At 37.2% G+C, this 17339-nt stretch overlaps 1 protein-coding gene across 1 annotated transcript in view; it reads left to right on the top strand.

Moving 5' to 3' along the window:
- Positions 1-17339, top strand: part of LOC128639233 (opioid-binding protein/cell adhesion molecule-like) — a 621299-nt gene that overhangs the window by 492704 nt on the left and 111256 nt on the right. The window contains exon 3 of the mRNA XM_053691508.1: positions 616-744. Coding sequence (XP_053547483.1) covers positions 616-744 — 129 coding nt within the window. The remainder of the gene's footprint in view (positions 1-615; positions 745-17339) is intronic.

Raw genomic sequence — 17339 nt, 5'->3', positions numbered from 1 at the left:
CTTGGTATGCTTGCTCAAGATGACATGAAAAAGGAAATAGTTGTCATGTGGCATTCAATGCTGCCTCTGGGTTGCCTTTTTTTACTGCATAGATACTTTTTTTTTAGATTATTATTAAAAGTGCACACCCACTCACAAAAAAAGGTTTACAGTCTCTGCCCTATTATTATCTCAAACAGATTGTCCTTACTAACAATTTAATGTGTTAATACTAAATAATAAACAATGAATGTGTCGAAAGAATTTGCAAATAAACACAAGTGGTGTGTTTAGCTCAGTCTTCAGTTAACCGATTGGCTGCCAGATATATTTAGCCATGGAGGACCTACATCTTTGGATTATTTGATTAATATTTTGTATCTGAATAAACAATTAACTCATTTATTAAACTGTCATGTTTTTGATTTCAGTATATTTTTCTGAATTATGCCCTATTTATTTTACATGCATCAATATATATTTGTTGTGTTATTCTTTTATATTTCTTTGTTGGCATATTTGTTTCATGTGTTCTCATTTCACAAATCACATTTTTTTAAGTGGGATTTTATTTAATTTGATGCAAACCTTTTGGTAAACATGTTTTGTTTCTCTCTTGTTATTTATTTTTTGCAGTTCCGCCGCAGATCCTAAACATCTCCTCCGATATAGCAGTGAATGAAGGAAGCACTGTAGCCCTCCGATGTTTAGCTACTGGCAGACCTGAGCCAGCTGTGACGTGGAGACATATATTTAGGAAGAAATGTAAGTATGCCCTCAATATAAAGGAAGACAGTTCATATATAGGCTCCATTTATCAAATACCAGTAGGAGAAGGTTCATTCCCAGTAACCTGTCTGCCCCTCATTATGGTGAGAGAGCAGCATACGCTGACCGCATTTAACACTGCACAAGAAATTGCTTGTGCTGCCACGCCCCCTGCTTTTGTGCAACCAATAGCTCGAGAGCAGGGCTTGTTAATCATCCCAATCAGATCAGATTAGGATGATTTAACCCCCTTTTCCCATGTAAATATATATCTATGTCATGCAGTACATAGCCCATCGTACCACATAAAATAGATCTACGTCCATAATGCTGGAAATCCATGACCTGCTGTTTGTGGGCTTCCAGTATCTGCCTTCATATGGTAACAGAGCACAAACAGTGGTCCATTACCATATGAAGCCAGATTGCCAGATCATTATAGACAGTGACACTGTCTGTAAAAATCATCTGTGTGTGCCGGTGGGTGGTGTGGGAGGGAAGGCGGGAGGCCTAGTGGGGGAGGGGGTAGTGAGGGAGACGGACCCTACACTACAGAAAATGTGTTTTAAGGCGAGAGAGGGATGGGCTGCTACACTACAGAAAAAATATCAGGGGGGCACTACATAACAATCGGGGGGGTGTGTGTGATGGGGAACCCCTACAATACAGAAAAACTATAAATATATGAATAAAATAAAAATAACTGTAAACTGCCAGTACCTAACATGGGATCAGGGAAGGGGTCAGGGAGGTGGGAAGGTTAAGGAGGGATCCCTATGCTGCAGAAAAAAAATAATAATATAAAATAACACCCAAAACTGCATACTGGCAGACTGTCTATCAGTACCTAAGATGGTAGTAAGGAGTGGGGGGGGGGGGGGGAGCTACTTGGGAGGAATCAGTGAGATGGGAGGTGTCAAGTGGGAGGGTAATCCCAACCTTACAATACTATTACCTTTATCAGCTAACTAATTAACCCCTTCACTGTCAGGAATTTCAGAAGTGTGTTACGCAGCTGCAATTACAGGATTTCTAATTACCAAAATGCAAAGCTATGCATGTCTGCTAATTCTGAAAAAGGGGATCCCATTGTAGCATTTACAACCATTTGTGTTAATACTGCCCAAGCGATGTGTAAATAATTTCAGTGAGAAATACAAGGTTTGTGACAAAATTATAATGATTTTGTTTTTATTGATCATATTTGGGGTCAAAATGGTGGAACAAAATATACCAAATTGGGCCTAGATCGATACGTTGGGTTATATACTTAAAAATATCTATATAGTTTTGAGAGGTAAATTAAAAAAAAACAAAGGCTCTATTTCTGTTTAAATTGAGTGATATCAAAAATGCTAGACATTCTCTGAAATTTTTGGCAAGTTTTTCTATGAAATTTCTGTCAATGAAGAGGTTAACTTTGCTACCCTTGAAGTGACCACAGATACCTAAGACTGCAGCTACATTAACTATCATTTCCAGACCGCTTGATCTAGCTTGAAATGCTAGAGCCCCCATAGCTTAATAAATGGGGCCTGTTTTTCTTTTAACAACTTGTAAATTACAGACTACGACAAAAAGTCACGTGTTGAAGATGTCGCATTACGTTACAAATACTGTCTTTTCCCTTCATTGCTTTGTGATGTCCCCCCTTCATTAAGTCACTCCTCCTCTATCTCTCTCCATTTGCAAAACACAGTAAACTTAACTGGCTCATACTTATCCTCTCTCAGTAGCTCTAATGTATATGCTTTAAATCAGTGTATGTGTATTTGTTTGAAACATGTCTTGTTAACGCATTACTCATTTAATTATGTGTATAGGGAGATATTTTTGTATTAAGGGGGAATAAACATTTAATTCTTTATTTATTTGTTACAGAATTTAACTAATTACTATAAATATTGTACAAGTGCTGTTTTATTTGCACTGAAATGGGCATCTTTATATGTTACTTTCTCAATTGCCCTGCAAGAGCTTAAATTAACATCAAGAAGTTCTGCTAATCCAAAGGTGACTGGTCATGCTACATTCACAACACGCAGTTGCTTTCTGGGAGGCAGAACCACTGCATCCAGGGGAGTGGCTAGAGCAAGCAGCTGAAGGGGAGGAACCGGAACAAGGTGCTTCAGGGGAGGGGCTGTAGCAAGCAACTAAAAGGGAGGGACCAGAACAAGGGGCTACAGGGGGAGGGGCTTTAGCAAGCTGCTGAAAGGGAGGGGCTTTAGCAAGCAGCTGAAGGGGAGGGACCAAAACAAGGTGCTGCAGGGGAGGGGCTGTAGGAAGCCGCTGCAGGGAGATTTTGAAGGTATCATATTTACATAGAAATGCAAATTTTAGTGATGATAAAATAGAACATGTACATTATTTATAGTAATTAGCTAAATTTTGCTAGATTGTAGAAAAATGTTTACTGCCCCATTAAAGCAGAGCTGCCAAAACTACAACCCATAGGCCATATAGTTGAGTTTTATTTTAAGATGTCATCTTGAGCATAAATGGAAGTATAAAGTAATGAAGCCTATTATAAATCCCACCATTAGTTACCAGGCCTGCGTATAAAAAAATGTTTAGCCTTCTCTGATGTAAAGGAACATTATAGAATGGTTTTATATGTAAATATCAGTAGTTAAGCACTGCACTGCATATAAGCTGCACAATAAATAAATGTTTAAAAAGAAGAGATTTAAATGGACATGAAACCTTAAAAGTTGTTTTCATGATTCAGATATAACATACCATTTTAAACAACTTTCCAATTTTCTTCTTTTATCAATTTTGCTTTATTCTTTTGCTATCCTTTATTGAAGGATCAGCACTGCACTACTGGGAGCTAGCTGAACACATCTTTAAGCCAATGACAAGAGGCATATACAGTATGTTCAGCCACCAATCAGCCTGAGCAGTGACGAGACGCCCTAAATATGCTTTTCAACAAAGGATGCCAAGAGAACAAAGCAAAGTAAATTATAGAAGTAAATTGAAAAATTGCTTAAAATTGAATGCCCTATCTATACCATGTAAACTGCCATTTTGTTAGCAAAATTTGCATTTAATCCTGCAGATGTACTAGAGACTCTCTGGAGGAAAAATACAATTTTAAGAGTTAAACTGCAATAACACCAAGACAAATAAATAATGAAAATATATTTCAAAGTTATTTTTTTAAACACCATTAATATTTTGAATGTATTGCACCTTTAATAGCTAACTAGTATTTCTAAAAAAAAAGTTCAGGAAAAATATTCTGTGTGTGACCCTTTCTTTAAAGCTGTTGGATACTCTGCTTTAAACTATAGCAATCGTAAAAGATATTCAGAGACTGCACAACTTTATGCAATATCCAAGGTTATCTCTTTGTCTTTGATTTAGCCAAAACAAGAGGAAGGTATAACTACTTTGTTAGATCGTGAAATCGAACTGGCCCAGAGGGAGCGTTATGCAAGTTTAGTGTCCTTGATATGATTAATGAGAAGACTATTAAAATGTTAAAGTGCTGTATCTGGACTAAAATAGTTGTCTATATGTTGTTTTTTTGCTATAGAGGGAGTGCATCTGTGCTGTAGTTTATGATTGCATTTTGGGGGGCTAGTTTATGCACAAAGTAAAGTTATTGAAAAAGGAAAACATATTTGTCCCTGATGGCTCAGCTTGTGGGGAGAAAAATAAAATAGGTTGATTTGGTTCTCATCTGACTTTGTGTGAAGATTCACAAACACCTCCCGTCTTTCTCCCTTGGTGGTAGGTTTTAATTGGTGCATAATATTTAATCTTGGTAATTATACCGAGCAACTTCACAGCAAGGTCAGCTAACAAGGGATAAAGCTGTAGAGGGAATATTGAGATAGAACTTGTCATTACCAAGAAAGCTTATTGCGTCTTGCAGAAAATAAGCCTATTCCTTCCAACAGCTGAGTAACAGTGACTGGCGTAATAACCTCAATATAGTCTCTATGTCATATTATTATATTATCCTTAGTTTATAAATTCCAAAGCTTTCTGCAAGTTTATTCAACAACAACATGACTATCCCCATTGGCTGAAAGAAAAGGCTGCTGTGTCTTGCTACACAGGTTAAAGATTTATCATTGCTATTCTTCTATCTTTGCACCTAAAAATGTGCACACAGATAAATGCTCCTATTTATCATTAAAAAAAAGTGCCTAAAATTCAACTGCAAAATACTCCTACACTGTTTCCATTTTTCCTTGGCACACATGTGCACCAAACAAGGGTTTAATTAGATTGTTTTAGACGTTTTTACTATAGTACACCTAATTAATTCAAACAGTTACAAATTTATTTTCCTGTATAGTGGACTGACCGTTCTCATGCAAATGAGTGCATTAAAGTTATACATAACTACTCTGATAAAAAGCTTGTGTGACTGCATGCTGTATAACTGCATTTGTGCTATATTGCAGCCTGTGTAAGTGCTTATATACATGAATGCAAGTTATGTAACGGTCTTTTTGTGTTATTTCAGGCACTAAATGTAGGATTACATGGTATATAACTGCCATCTGTATGTAGGATTACATGGTATATATCTGCCATCTGTATGTAGGATTACATGGTATATAACTGCCATCTGTATGTAGGATTATATGATATAGATCTGCCATCTGTATGTAGGATTACATGGTATATAACTGTCATCTGTATGTAGGATTTCATGGTATATAACTGCCATCTGTATGTAGGATTACATGGTATATAACTGTCATCTGTATGTAGGATTTCATGGTATATAACTGTCATCTGTATGTAGGATTTCATGGTATATAACTGTCATCTGTATGTAGGATTACATGGTATATAACTGCCATCTGTATGTAGGATTACATGGTATATAACTGCCATCTGTATGTAGGATTACATGGTATATAACTGCTATCTGTATCTGAGATTACATGGTATATAACTGCCATCTGTATGTAGGATTACATGGTATATAACTGTCATCTGTATGTAAGATTACATGGTATAAAACTGCAATCTGTATGTAGGAATACATGGTATATAACTGCCATCTGTATGTAAGATTACATGGTATATAGTGATGTCGTGAACCTAAAATTTTGCGTTCGCGAACGGTGAACACGAACTTTGTCAAATGTCCGCGAACCGGCGAACCGGGCGAACCGCCATTGACTTCAATGGGCAGGCGAATTTTAAAACCCACAGGGACTCTTTCTGGCCACAATAGTGAAGGAAAACTTGTTTCAAGGGTACTAACACCTGGACTGTGGCATGTCGGAGGGGGATCCATGGCAAAACTCCCACGTAAAATTACATAGTTTATGCAAAGTCTGGTTTTAATCCATAAAGGGCATAAATTACCTAACATTCCTAAATTGTTTGGAATAACGTGCTTTAAAACATCAGGTATGATGTTGTATCGATCAGGTAGTGTAAGGGTTACGCCCGCTTCACAGTGACAGACCCAACTCCCCATTTAACGCACCGCAAGCAACCGCAAACAGTCCATTGCACTAGCTGACTGATGTTTCACAGTCAAAAATTTTTTTTAAAAATATTTTGAATACTGTTACAACAAATATGAGTGGTGCCACTAACTTGGCAAGTGGGCCTGGCACAGACGCTGGCAGGCAGGCAACTTCAATTAGATTACACTAGCAGACTGATGTTTCACAGTCAAATTTTTTTTTTTTAATTATTTACACTACTGTTATAACAAATATGATTGGTGGCACTAGTTGGCAAGTGGGCCTGGCACACACGCTGGCAGGCAGGCAACTGTAATTAGATTACACTAGCTGACTGATATTTCACAGTCAAAAAATTTATTTTTTAAAATATTTACAATACTGTTATAACAAATATGATTGGTGGCACTAGTTGGCAAGTGAGCCTGGCACACACGCTGGCAGACAGGCAACTGCAATTCAATTGCACTAGCAGACTGATGTTTCACAGTCAAATTTTTTTTATTTTTTATTATTTACACTACTGTTATAACAAATATGATTGGTGGCACTAGTTGGCAAGTGGGCCTGGCACACACGCTGGCAGGCAGGCAACTGTAATTAGATTACACTAGCTGACTGATATTTCACAGTCAAAAAATTTATTTTTTAAAATATTTACACTACTGTTATAACAAATATGATTGGTGGCACTAGTTGGAAAGTGGGCCTGGCACACACGCTGGCAGGCAGGCAACTGCGATTAAATAACACTAGCAGACTGATGTAAAAGTTTTTGTAAAAAAAATTTAAACTAATGTTACACCAGATAGGAGTGGTGGCACTCAGGATGGAAGTAGGCACAGTATATGCTGGGAGCCTGACACACAGGCTGGCACTAGTGGCACGCTGGCCTGGCAACTAAAATTAAATGACAATAGCAGACTGATGTAAAAGTTTTTTAAAAAAAAATTTACACTGATGTTACACCAGATATAAGTGGTGGAAAACAGAGCTATTAATCACAGTATATGCTGTGGGCCTGACACACAGGCCTGATGGAAAATTAAATTAGATTACACTAGCAAAATGATGTAAAAGTTTTTTTTTTTTTTTTAATTTACACTAATGTTATACCAGATATAAGTGGTGGAAAACAGAGCAATTAGGCACAATATATGCTGTGTACCTGACACACAGGCCTGATGGAAAATGAAATTAGATTACACTAGCAAAATTAGGTAAAAGATTTTTTTTTTTAAATATACACTAATATTAAGCAGATATAAGTGGTGGCACAGAAGAATTAATCACAGTATATGCTGTGAGCCACAGGCTGACAGGCAGGCAAATGCAAATAAAATTACCAAAAAAAAAAAAAAAAAAAACGACTGAAGTTCTAGCCCTAAAAAGGGCTTTTTGGGGTGCTGTTCTTACAGCAGAGACTAGATGAGTCCTTCAGGACTGTAGTGGACACTAAATACATTAGCCTAGCTATCTATTTAAATGGTATATAACTGCCATCTGTATGTAGGATTACATGGTATATAACTGTCATCTGTATGTAGGATTACATGGTATATAACTGTCATCTGTATGTAGGATTACATGGTATATAACTGTCATCTGTATGTAGGATTACATGGTATATAACTGCCATCTATATGTAGAATTACATGGTATATAACTGCCATCTGTATGTAGGATTACATGGTATATAACTGCCATCTGTATGTAGGATTACATGGTATATAACTGCCATCTGTATGTAGGATTACATGGTATATAACTGCCATCTGTATGTAGAATTACATGGTATATAACTGCTATCTGTATGTAGGATTACATGGTATATAACTACCATCTGTATGTAGGATTACATGGTATATAACTGTCATCTGTATGTAGGATTACATGGCATATAACTGCTATCTGTATGTAGGATTACATGGTATATAACTACCATCTGTATGTAGGATTACAAGGTATATAACTGTCATCTGTATGTAGGATTTCATGGTATATAACTGCCATCTGTATGTAGGATTACATGGTATATAACTGTCATCTGTATGTAGGATTTCATGGTATATAACTGCCATCTGTATGTAGGATTACATGGTATATAACTGTCATCTGTATGTAGGATTACATGGTATATAACTGCCATCTGTATGTAGCATTACATGGTATATAACTGCTATCTGTATCTGAGATTACATGGTATAAAACTGCAATCTGTATGTAGGATTACATGGTATATAACTGCTATCTGTATCTGAGATTACATGGTATAAAACTGCAATCTGTATGTAGGATTACATGGTATATAACTGCCATCTGTATGTAGGATTACATGGTATATAACTGCTATCTGTATCTGAGATTACATGGTATAAAACTGCAATCTGTATGTAGGATTACATGGTATATAACTGCTATCTGTATGTAGGATTACATGGTATATAACTGCTATCTGTATGTAGGATTACATGGTATATAACTGCTATCTGTATGTAGGATTACATGGTATATAACTGTCATCTGTATGTAGGATTACATGGTATATAACTGCCATCTGTATGTATGGATTACATGGTAAATAACTGCCATCTGTAAGTAGGATTACATGGTATATAACTGTCATCTGTATGTAGGATTACATGGTATATAACTGCCATCTGTATGTACGGATTACATGGTAAATAACTGCCATCTGTATGTACGGATTACATGGTATATAACTGTCATCTGTATGTAGGATTACATGGTATATAACTGCCATCTGTATGTACGGATTACATGGTAAATAACTGCCATCTGTTTGTAGGATTACATGGTATATAACTGTCATCTGTATGTAGGATTACATGGTATATAACTGCCATCTGTATGTAGGATTACATGGTATATAACTGCCATCTGTATGTACAGATTACATGGTAAATAACTGCCATCTGTATGTACGGATTACATGGTATATAACTGTCATCTGTATGTAGGATTACATGGTATATAACTGCCATCTGTATGTACGGATTACATGGTAAATAACTGCCATCTGTATGTAGGATTACATGGAATATAACTGTCATCTGTATGTAGGATTACATGGTATATAACTGCCATCTGTATGTAGGATTACATGGTAAATAACTGCCATCTGTATGTACGGATTACATGGTATATAACTGCCGTCTGTATGTAGAATTACATGGTATATAACTGCCATCTGTATGTAGGATTTCATGGTATATAACTACTATCTGTATGTAGGATTACATGGCATATAACTGTCATCTGTATGTACGGATTACATGGTATATAACTGCCATCTTTATGTAGGATTACATGGTATATAATTGTCATCCGTATGTAGGATTACATGGTATATAACTGCCATCTGTATGTAGGATTACATGGTATATAACTGCCATCTGTATGTAGGATCACATGGTATATAACTGCTATCTGTATGTAGGATTACATGGTATATAACGGTCATCTGTATGTAGGATTACATGGTATATAACTGCCATCTGTATGTAGGATTACATGGTATATAACTGTCATCTGTATGTAGGATTACATGGTATATAACTACCATCTGTATGTAGGATTATATGATATAGATCTGCCAGCTGTAAGTAGGATTACATGGTATATAACTACCATCTGTATGTAGGATTACATGGTATATAACTGCCATCTGTATGTAGGATTACATGGTATATAACTACCATCTGTATGTAGGATTACATGGTATATAACTGCCATCTGTATGTAGGATTACATGGTATATAACTGTGATCTGTATGTAGGATTACATGGTATATAACTGCCATCTGTATGTAGGATTACATGGTATATAACTGTCATCTGTATGTAGGATTACATGGTATATAACTGTCATCTGTATGAAGGATTACATGGTATATAACTGTCATCTGTATGAAGGATTACATGGTATATAACTGTCATCTGTATGAAGGATTACATGGTATATAACTGTCATCTGTATGAAGGATTACATGGTATATAACTGTCATCTGTATGTAGGATTACATGGTATATAACTGCCATTTGTATGCAGGATTACATGGTATATAACTGCCATCTGTATGCAGGATTACATGGTATATAACTGATATCTGTATGTAGGATTACATGGTATATAACTGCTATCTGTATGTAAGATTACATGGTATATAACTGCCATTTGTATGCAAGGATTACATGGTATATAACTGCCGCCTGAATGTAGGATTACATGGTATATAACTGTCTCCTGTATGTACGGATTACATGGTATTTAACTGCTATCTGTATGTACGGATTACATGGTATTTAACTGCTATCTGTATGTAGTATTGCATGGTATATAACTGCTATCTGTATGTAGGATTACATGGTATATAACTGCTATCTGTATGTAGGATTACATGGTATATTACTGCCATCTGTATGTAGGATTACATGGTATATAACTGTCATCTGTATGTAGGATTACATGGTATATAACTTCCATCTGTATGTACGGATTACATGGTATATAACTGTCATCTGTATGTAGGATTACATGGTATATAATTGTCATCTGTATGTAGGATTACATGGTATATAACTGCCATCTGTATGTAGGATTACATGGTATATAACTGCTATCTGTATGTAGGATTACATGGTATATAACTGCTATCTGTATGTAGGATTACATGGTATATAACTGCCATCTGTATGTAGGATTACATGGTATATAACTGCCATCTGTATGTAGGATTACATGGTATATAACTGCTATCTGTATGTAGGATTACATGGTATATAACTGCCATCTGTATGTAGGATTACATGGTATATAACTTCCATCTGTATGTAGGATTACATGGTATATAACTGCTATCTATATGTAGGATTACATGGTATATAACTGCAATCTGTATGTAGGATTACATGGTATATAACTGCAATCTGTATGTAGGATTACATGGTATATAACTTCCATCTGTATGTAGGATTACATGGTATATAACTGCTATCTATATGTAGGATTACATGGTATATAACTGCAATCTGTATGTAGGATTACATGGTATATAACTGTCATCTGTATGTAGGATTACATGGTATATAACTGCTTTCTGTATGTAGGATTACATGGTATATAACTGTCATTTGTATGTAGGATTACATGGTATATAACTGCTTTCTGTATGTAGGATTACATGGTATATATCTGCCATCTGTATGTAGGATTACATGGTATATAACTGCTTTCTGTATGTAGGATTACATGGTATATAACTGCCATCTGTATGTAGGATTACATGGTATATAACTGTCATCTGTATGTATTATTATATGATATATAATTACCATCTGTCTGTATGTAGGATTGCATAGTATATAGCTGCCATCTGTATGTGAGATTACATGGCTTTACTGTGCACTGTATATGTAATAATTAAGAAAGTGATAGTGTATGAAACAATATCTGTTTGCAGTGCTATCACAAAGGGACACAAAGAGATTGAAAACTAATACAAATTAAAAAACAAGGAAAATATTAAACTGGCAACAGAGGAATCAGGTCAGTTGGAGAAAAGCATTGGGGTTTATAGCAGCAATCATTGGAGAAGATGATATATATTTTTAATAGATGTTTACACTGAGTTTCTAGGTATATTGATATAATAAACCCAGTTTATTAACAACAAGTAAAGATATTTGTTGTGCACATACACAGTACAGAACAACTACTTGTGCCTGCGATATTGCAAGCAGGTTGTTTATGTGTTTGTGAGCGCTAAGCTCTGTGCCTGCGGTCTGTTATTTCAGCATCAGACACATCCCTGTCTCACTAAATAATGCATTGGATATGGCAGTTGAGAAGTAAGAAGGTTTTCACAGTTTCTGTGGCTCTCTATACTGATTCACAGCCCCTGTGGAGCTGCGAATGCTGAGCTGGGAATACATCCCTTGAACAATTATCTGCATATAAATAGCAACTTCGCTCCACAAAAGGGACTTGTACAGGGCCACAGTATATTCTCTCCCATTTCGCACGGAGCTACCTGACTGGCATTGACATATTTTATATGGTATTAAATCCCTTGCTTCTCTGCTGCCCCTGGCTTATTAGCAACTAGTGTCTATAAATGTATCCAAGCCTTACCCTCTTCATTAAGGTCTCAGATGCTTCTCACTCATATTATCTCTATATTAGCATTTGCTTTCCTTTTTTACAATTGTTCTCTTTTTTACCCTGTTAAATTTGAAAATAGAGTAACACATTTCTTTTAGAACACACAGGATTGTCCTGAGGTTTGCATATCCCATAATCCTCTGCTCTCAACACCTTTGCTGCCACTGAAGGCTACAATGCATTAATGTGCAGCACCATGTTGCTTTCTCTTGTAGACAAAGAGGTCCTTTTATCAAGCTCCGTATGGAGCTTGTGGGCCCGTGTTTCTGGCGAGTTTTCAGACTCGCCAGAAACAGCAGTTATGAAGCAGCAGTCTAAAGACTACTACTCCATAACCCTGTTCGCCTGCTCTGAGCAAGAGGACAGAAATCACCACAATTCAACCCGATCGAGTACGATCGGGTTGATTGACACCTCCCTGCTGGCGTGAATCTGCAGGGGGTGGTGTTGCACCAGCAGCTCTTGTGAGCTGCCGGTGCAATGCTGAATACAGAGAGCGTATTGCTCTCCGCATTCAGCGAAGTCTGTCGGACCTGATCCACACTGTCGGATCAGGTCCGACAGGCATTTGATAATTCGGCCTCAAAGGGTTAAAGGCAAGATGACCTCCCGTTATTTGAATACTGAAAATGAGCGTTATTTTTCTAACACATTAAGCTTTATAACTAATATACACCATTTTGTATGTACAGTTATTGTCTGTGGGGGGAATTAATAGGAGGAGCTATATTGCCGAAAGGTTTTAAAGAACACAGAGAATGAAATCAATGAAGATTATTCAAATAGTATTGGTAAGCTACCCCATTTTTTTCATGACTCAGATAGGGTGCAACTTTTGACATGACATGCTCTGGGGTCAATTTATCAAGCTCCGTACGGAGTTTGATGCCCTGTGTTTCCGGCGAGCCTTCTAAAGTCCGCTGCTCCATAACCTGTCCGCCTGCTCTGAGGCGGCGAACAGAAATCAACCCGATGGTATATGATCGGGTTGATTGACTCCCCTGCTAGAGGCCGATTGGCCGCGAATCTGCAGGGGGCAGCATTGCACCAGCAGTTCACATGATATGCTACATGATACACTACATTGTAATATGTCCGTCCGCACAATAATAAATTGAACCCTCTGTCTGAATCATGACAGTTTAATTATTATTATTATTATTATCGGTTTTAATTTTGAATTTCTGTCCCTTTAAAAGATATGGGCCGAGATTACATATACGGCGCAAGCTTCAGCGCAACTGCTGAAACCCACGCAGCACGTAATTTCACCTTGCACATCGGGGTATCACATAAACCCCGCTGGCAGTTCATAAAGTGGCTTAAGTCGGATGTCCAGAAAAGAGCTTAGATACAAATTTCTGGAGTCACCAGTGACTTACGGCACTTTAGAAACTGCCGGTGCCTAAGAAAATAAAAAAATAGCAAATCTCCCGTTAAAGTCTACCCGCCTCCTAAAAATAAACCCGACACGTAAAAATCCGCATCGGAACTAATAATAAAAGTATTAACCCCTAAACCGACAACCCCCCACAACGTAATAAGCCTAATTAAACTATTAACCTCTAATCCGCAATTCACCCACATCGCGATCTCCCTAATAAAACTATTAACCCCTAATCCGCCATTAACTCACATCGCAATAAACCTAATAAAGCATATTAACCCCTAATCCGCCATTAACTCACATCGCAACAAACCTAATAAAACTATTAACCCCTAATCCGCCAAACCCACACAATGCAATAATCCTAATAAATCTATTAACCCCTAATCCGCCAAACCCCCTCAAAGCAAATATCTAATGAAATTACTAAGCTCCCTAACCTAACACCCCCTGGGTTTGGTGGATTAGGGGTTAATAGTTTTATTAGGTTTGTTGCGATGTTGGTTAATGGCAGATTAGGGGTTAATATACTTTATTAGGTTTATTGCGATGTGGGTTAATGGCGGATTAGGGGTTAATATACTTTATTCTTATTGCGGTGGGGGATTGCGGTTGACAGGTAGATAGATATTGCGCATCCGTTAGGTGTTAGTTATTTTCAGGAGGTAGATAGATATTGTGCATGCATTAGGTGTTAGTTAATATTTTCAGGCAGTTACGGGAGCTACGGTGCTCACATACTCAGCGCAAGACTTGCTGCGCCTGCCTATGTGTGGCGATGTGAAAAAAAGTCCTTGCGCTTAATATGTGATACTGATTTGCGATGCGGCTCTATGTTAGCTTATGGGAGTAAAAATTGCGGCAGATGGGTGAAATATACGTGCCGTATATGTAATACCAAAACCGCATAAAAAATGGCATTGCCAGCTTTTGCGGGCGATGCCGCATATGTAATCTTGACCATGGCTTCCATAGTTAAAATAGTTTCATTAATCATTTTCACAGAGGCTTATTTCTGTTATCAAACCAGGGATACAATGTTTATATGGTTTGGCCTTAATATCTCCTGATTTTCCCTATATCATTTTGCCTTTTAGCATCTGTCATTATCTATCTTTAACCTACAATTCTTTCACAGGACAAATGACAAGAAATACAATTTGGAAGTAAAAAGTCTCGCTCTGCCTCTGCGACTGACCAGAGCTTCTAGGTCACTATTATTGTCTATCTAATGACAAGGAATTGATTGTCCATTAGGCATTAGCCTAGGGGTATAGTTTGTTAGAGGGACCCCTTTATGTTTGATCACTTTCTGGCAGATACACTTTGTAATATACTTCCTGGTTTTTACACCTGTCTGCCCAATACAGCTAAGTAGAAACTTAACTGGAGATTGAATAAGCTATTCTTACAGAGATGTAGTTGAGTATGAATGTTAGTGGGATAGCACCAGGCACTGCAAGGGTTCAAAATGTCACCTCTCTGCTACCCCTTATCTAGGTATCCTCCTCTCTCTCCCTCACCCAGTGTCTCTCCTCTCCTCTTCTCATCCTCCCTTTCTAAGCTCCTTCTAATTTGTTCTTCCACTTCCCCCTTTAACCCTCTCCCCACAAATTATTTTTTAATATCTCTAAACACAACTTAGTTTTCTCTCCTTTCTGTTCCTGTCTGCCTTTATATTTCATTCCTTCTTAAACATTCTGTCCTCTCCTACTTCTATCCCACTGTACCATTTGAATATGTATCTTAATCTTTCCCCATTTAGATTCCTGTGCTTCTTGCTTTCCAAGTTATCTCTCCTCTATCAGTTGGTTTGTTATTATAGTACAATTATGATCATCCATTAATATGAATAGAGAGAACAAATGTATTTCTTTCTATCTATCATCTATCATCTATCTATCTATCTATTATCTATCTCTATCTGTATTTCATTTTCTCTCTTTCTCCTCCCCTCTCTCTTTTTCTTTCTTACTCTCTCTCTCTCTCTCTCTCTCTCTCTCTCTATTGCCCTCTCTCTTTTTGTGCACCTCCCCTCCATCTATTTTTATGGCTATGCCCCCAGGGTAAAAAAGCCAAGTCTATCTTTTTTAGAGCTCTATTCATTATTTTACTTCTCTATTTTTATAAACTTTCCCTTCCACATCTTTCTACCATAACCTGTCATTCTCGCTGCTTCACTATATCCCTTCCCTCAGTTTTATTCACCTTTTTATGCGTCTGATTGACCTCTGCCTTTGTCTCCTATTCCATCCATCTACGGCTATATCTAATCCTCTCTCACCCTGTCCCCTTCTTATGATTCACCAGCAAATTCCCCTTAAACCCTAGTCTTTCAGATCTGTATTATTGTTCTACCCTTTTCTATTATTTGCTCCTGGTTTTCTCTTTCCTGTATCCAACTCTCCTTCCTTTCCTTTCTTGGTATCTCTCTCCTCCTCTTATTTTCCTTCCCACTCTCTGACTTTCCCACTGACAGAATGGGGACAGCAGACAGCATTTCTCTAATGCCAGCAGCTCAAGGGAACTTGCAGAGAAAGGAATGGAGGAACAGAAATGTGTGGAGTTTTAATTAGATCTTACACTTAATATGCAAATGTGCATGTCCTTCTCAGGTTGGGTAAAACGAGAGTTTTATTTAAATGTGCACAGGTTTTAGTGAAGCTAATTAAGAGGCAGATAGAAGACAGAAGGGAAAGTCTTGAAATGCTCCTAGTGTGATTGTGTGACATTTCATAGTTCTTCATACCTACGGTATAATTACAAGTCATGTTATAACAATTGTAAGAGCATTTGTATGAACAACAATGCTGTAAATATGGCTTCCTAAAACTGACAGAAAATGCACAAGGTCATCATCTGAGAGAATTCTTGCAAAATCTATTTCTAAAGAATTTAAATTGGAAAAACGATACCAGTTGCTAAAGAGTTGAAAAAAATCGGCCGCTAGCAGGAGGTGTCAATCATCCCGATCGTATCTGATCGGGATGATTGCTGTCTGCCACCTCAGAGGTGGCAGATGAGTTAAGGAGTTACGGTCTTATGACCGCTGCTTCTTAAAGCGACACTAAACCCAATTTTTTTTCTTTCATGATTCGGATAGAGCATGCAATTTTAAGCAACTGTCTAATTTACTCCTATTATCAATTTGTCTTCGTTCTCTTGCTATCTTTATTTAAAAAGCAGGAACCAGCCCAGTTTTGGTTGAGAACCTGGGTTATGCTTGCTTATTGGTGGCTAAATGTTAGCCACCAATAAGCAAGCGCTATCCATGGTGCTGAACCTAAAATGGGCTGGCTGCTAAGATTTACATACCTGCTTTTTAAATAAAGATAGCAAGAGAACGAAGAAAAAATCATAATAGGAGTAAATTAGACAGTTGCTTAAAATTTTCATGCTCTATCTGAATCATGAAAGAAAAAAATGTGGGTTTAGCATCCGCAGCATAATAAATCTACCCCTTAGATTTTTTTAGAAGATTTGATTTATGTTGCAAGACAAAATAGCTTAGTCTATCCAGAGTGCTACTGTCAGAACTATTCAAAATCAAGTGTATTATCAAATATTATAC

This window comes from Bombina bombina, chromosome 8 (assembly GCF_027579735.1).
Source record: "Bombina bombina isolate aBomBom1 chromosome 8, aBomBom1.pri, whole genome shotgun sequence".
NCBI classification, from domain to species: Eukaryota; Metazoa; Chordata; class Amphibia; order Anura; family Bombinatoridae; genus Bombina; species Bombina bombina.
This window is presented reverse-complemented; position numbering and strand designations above follow the sequence as displayed.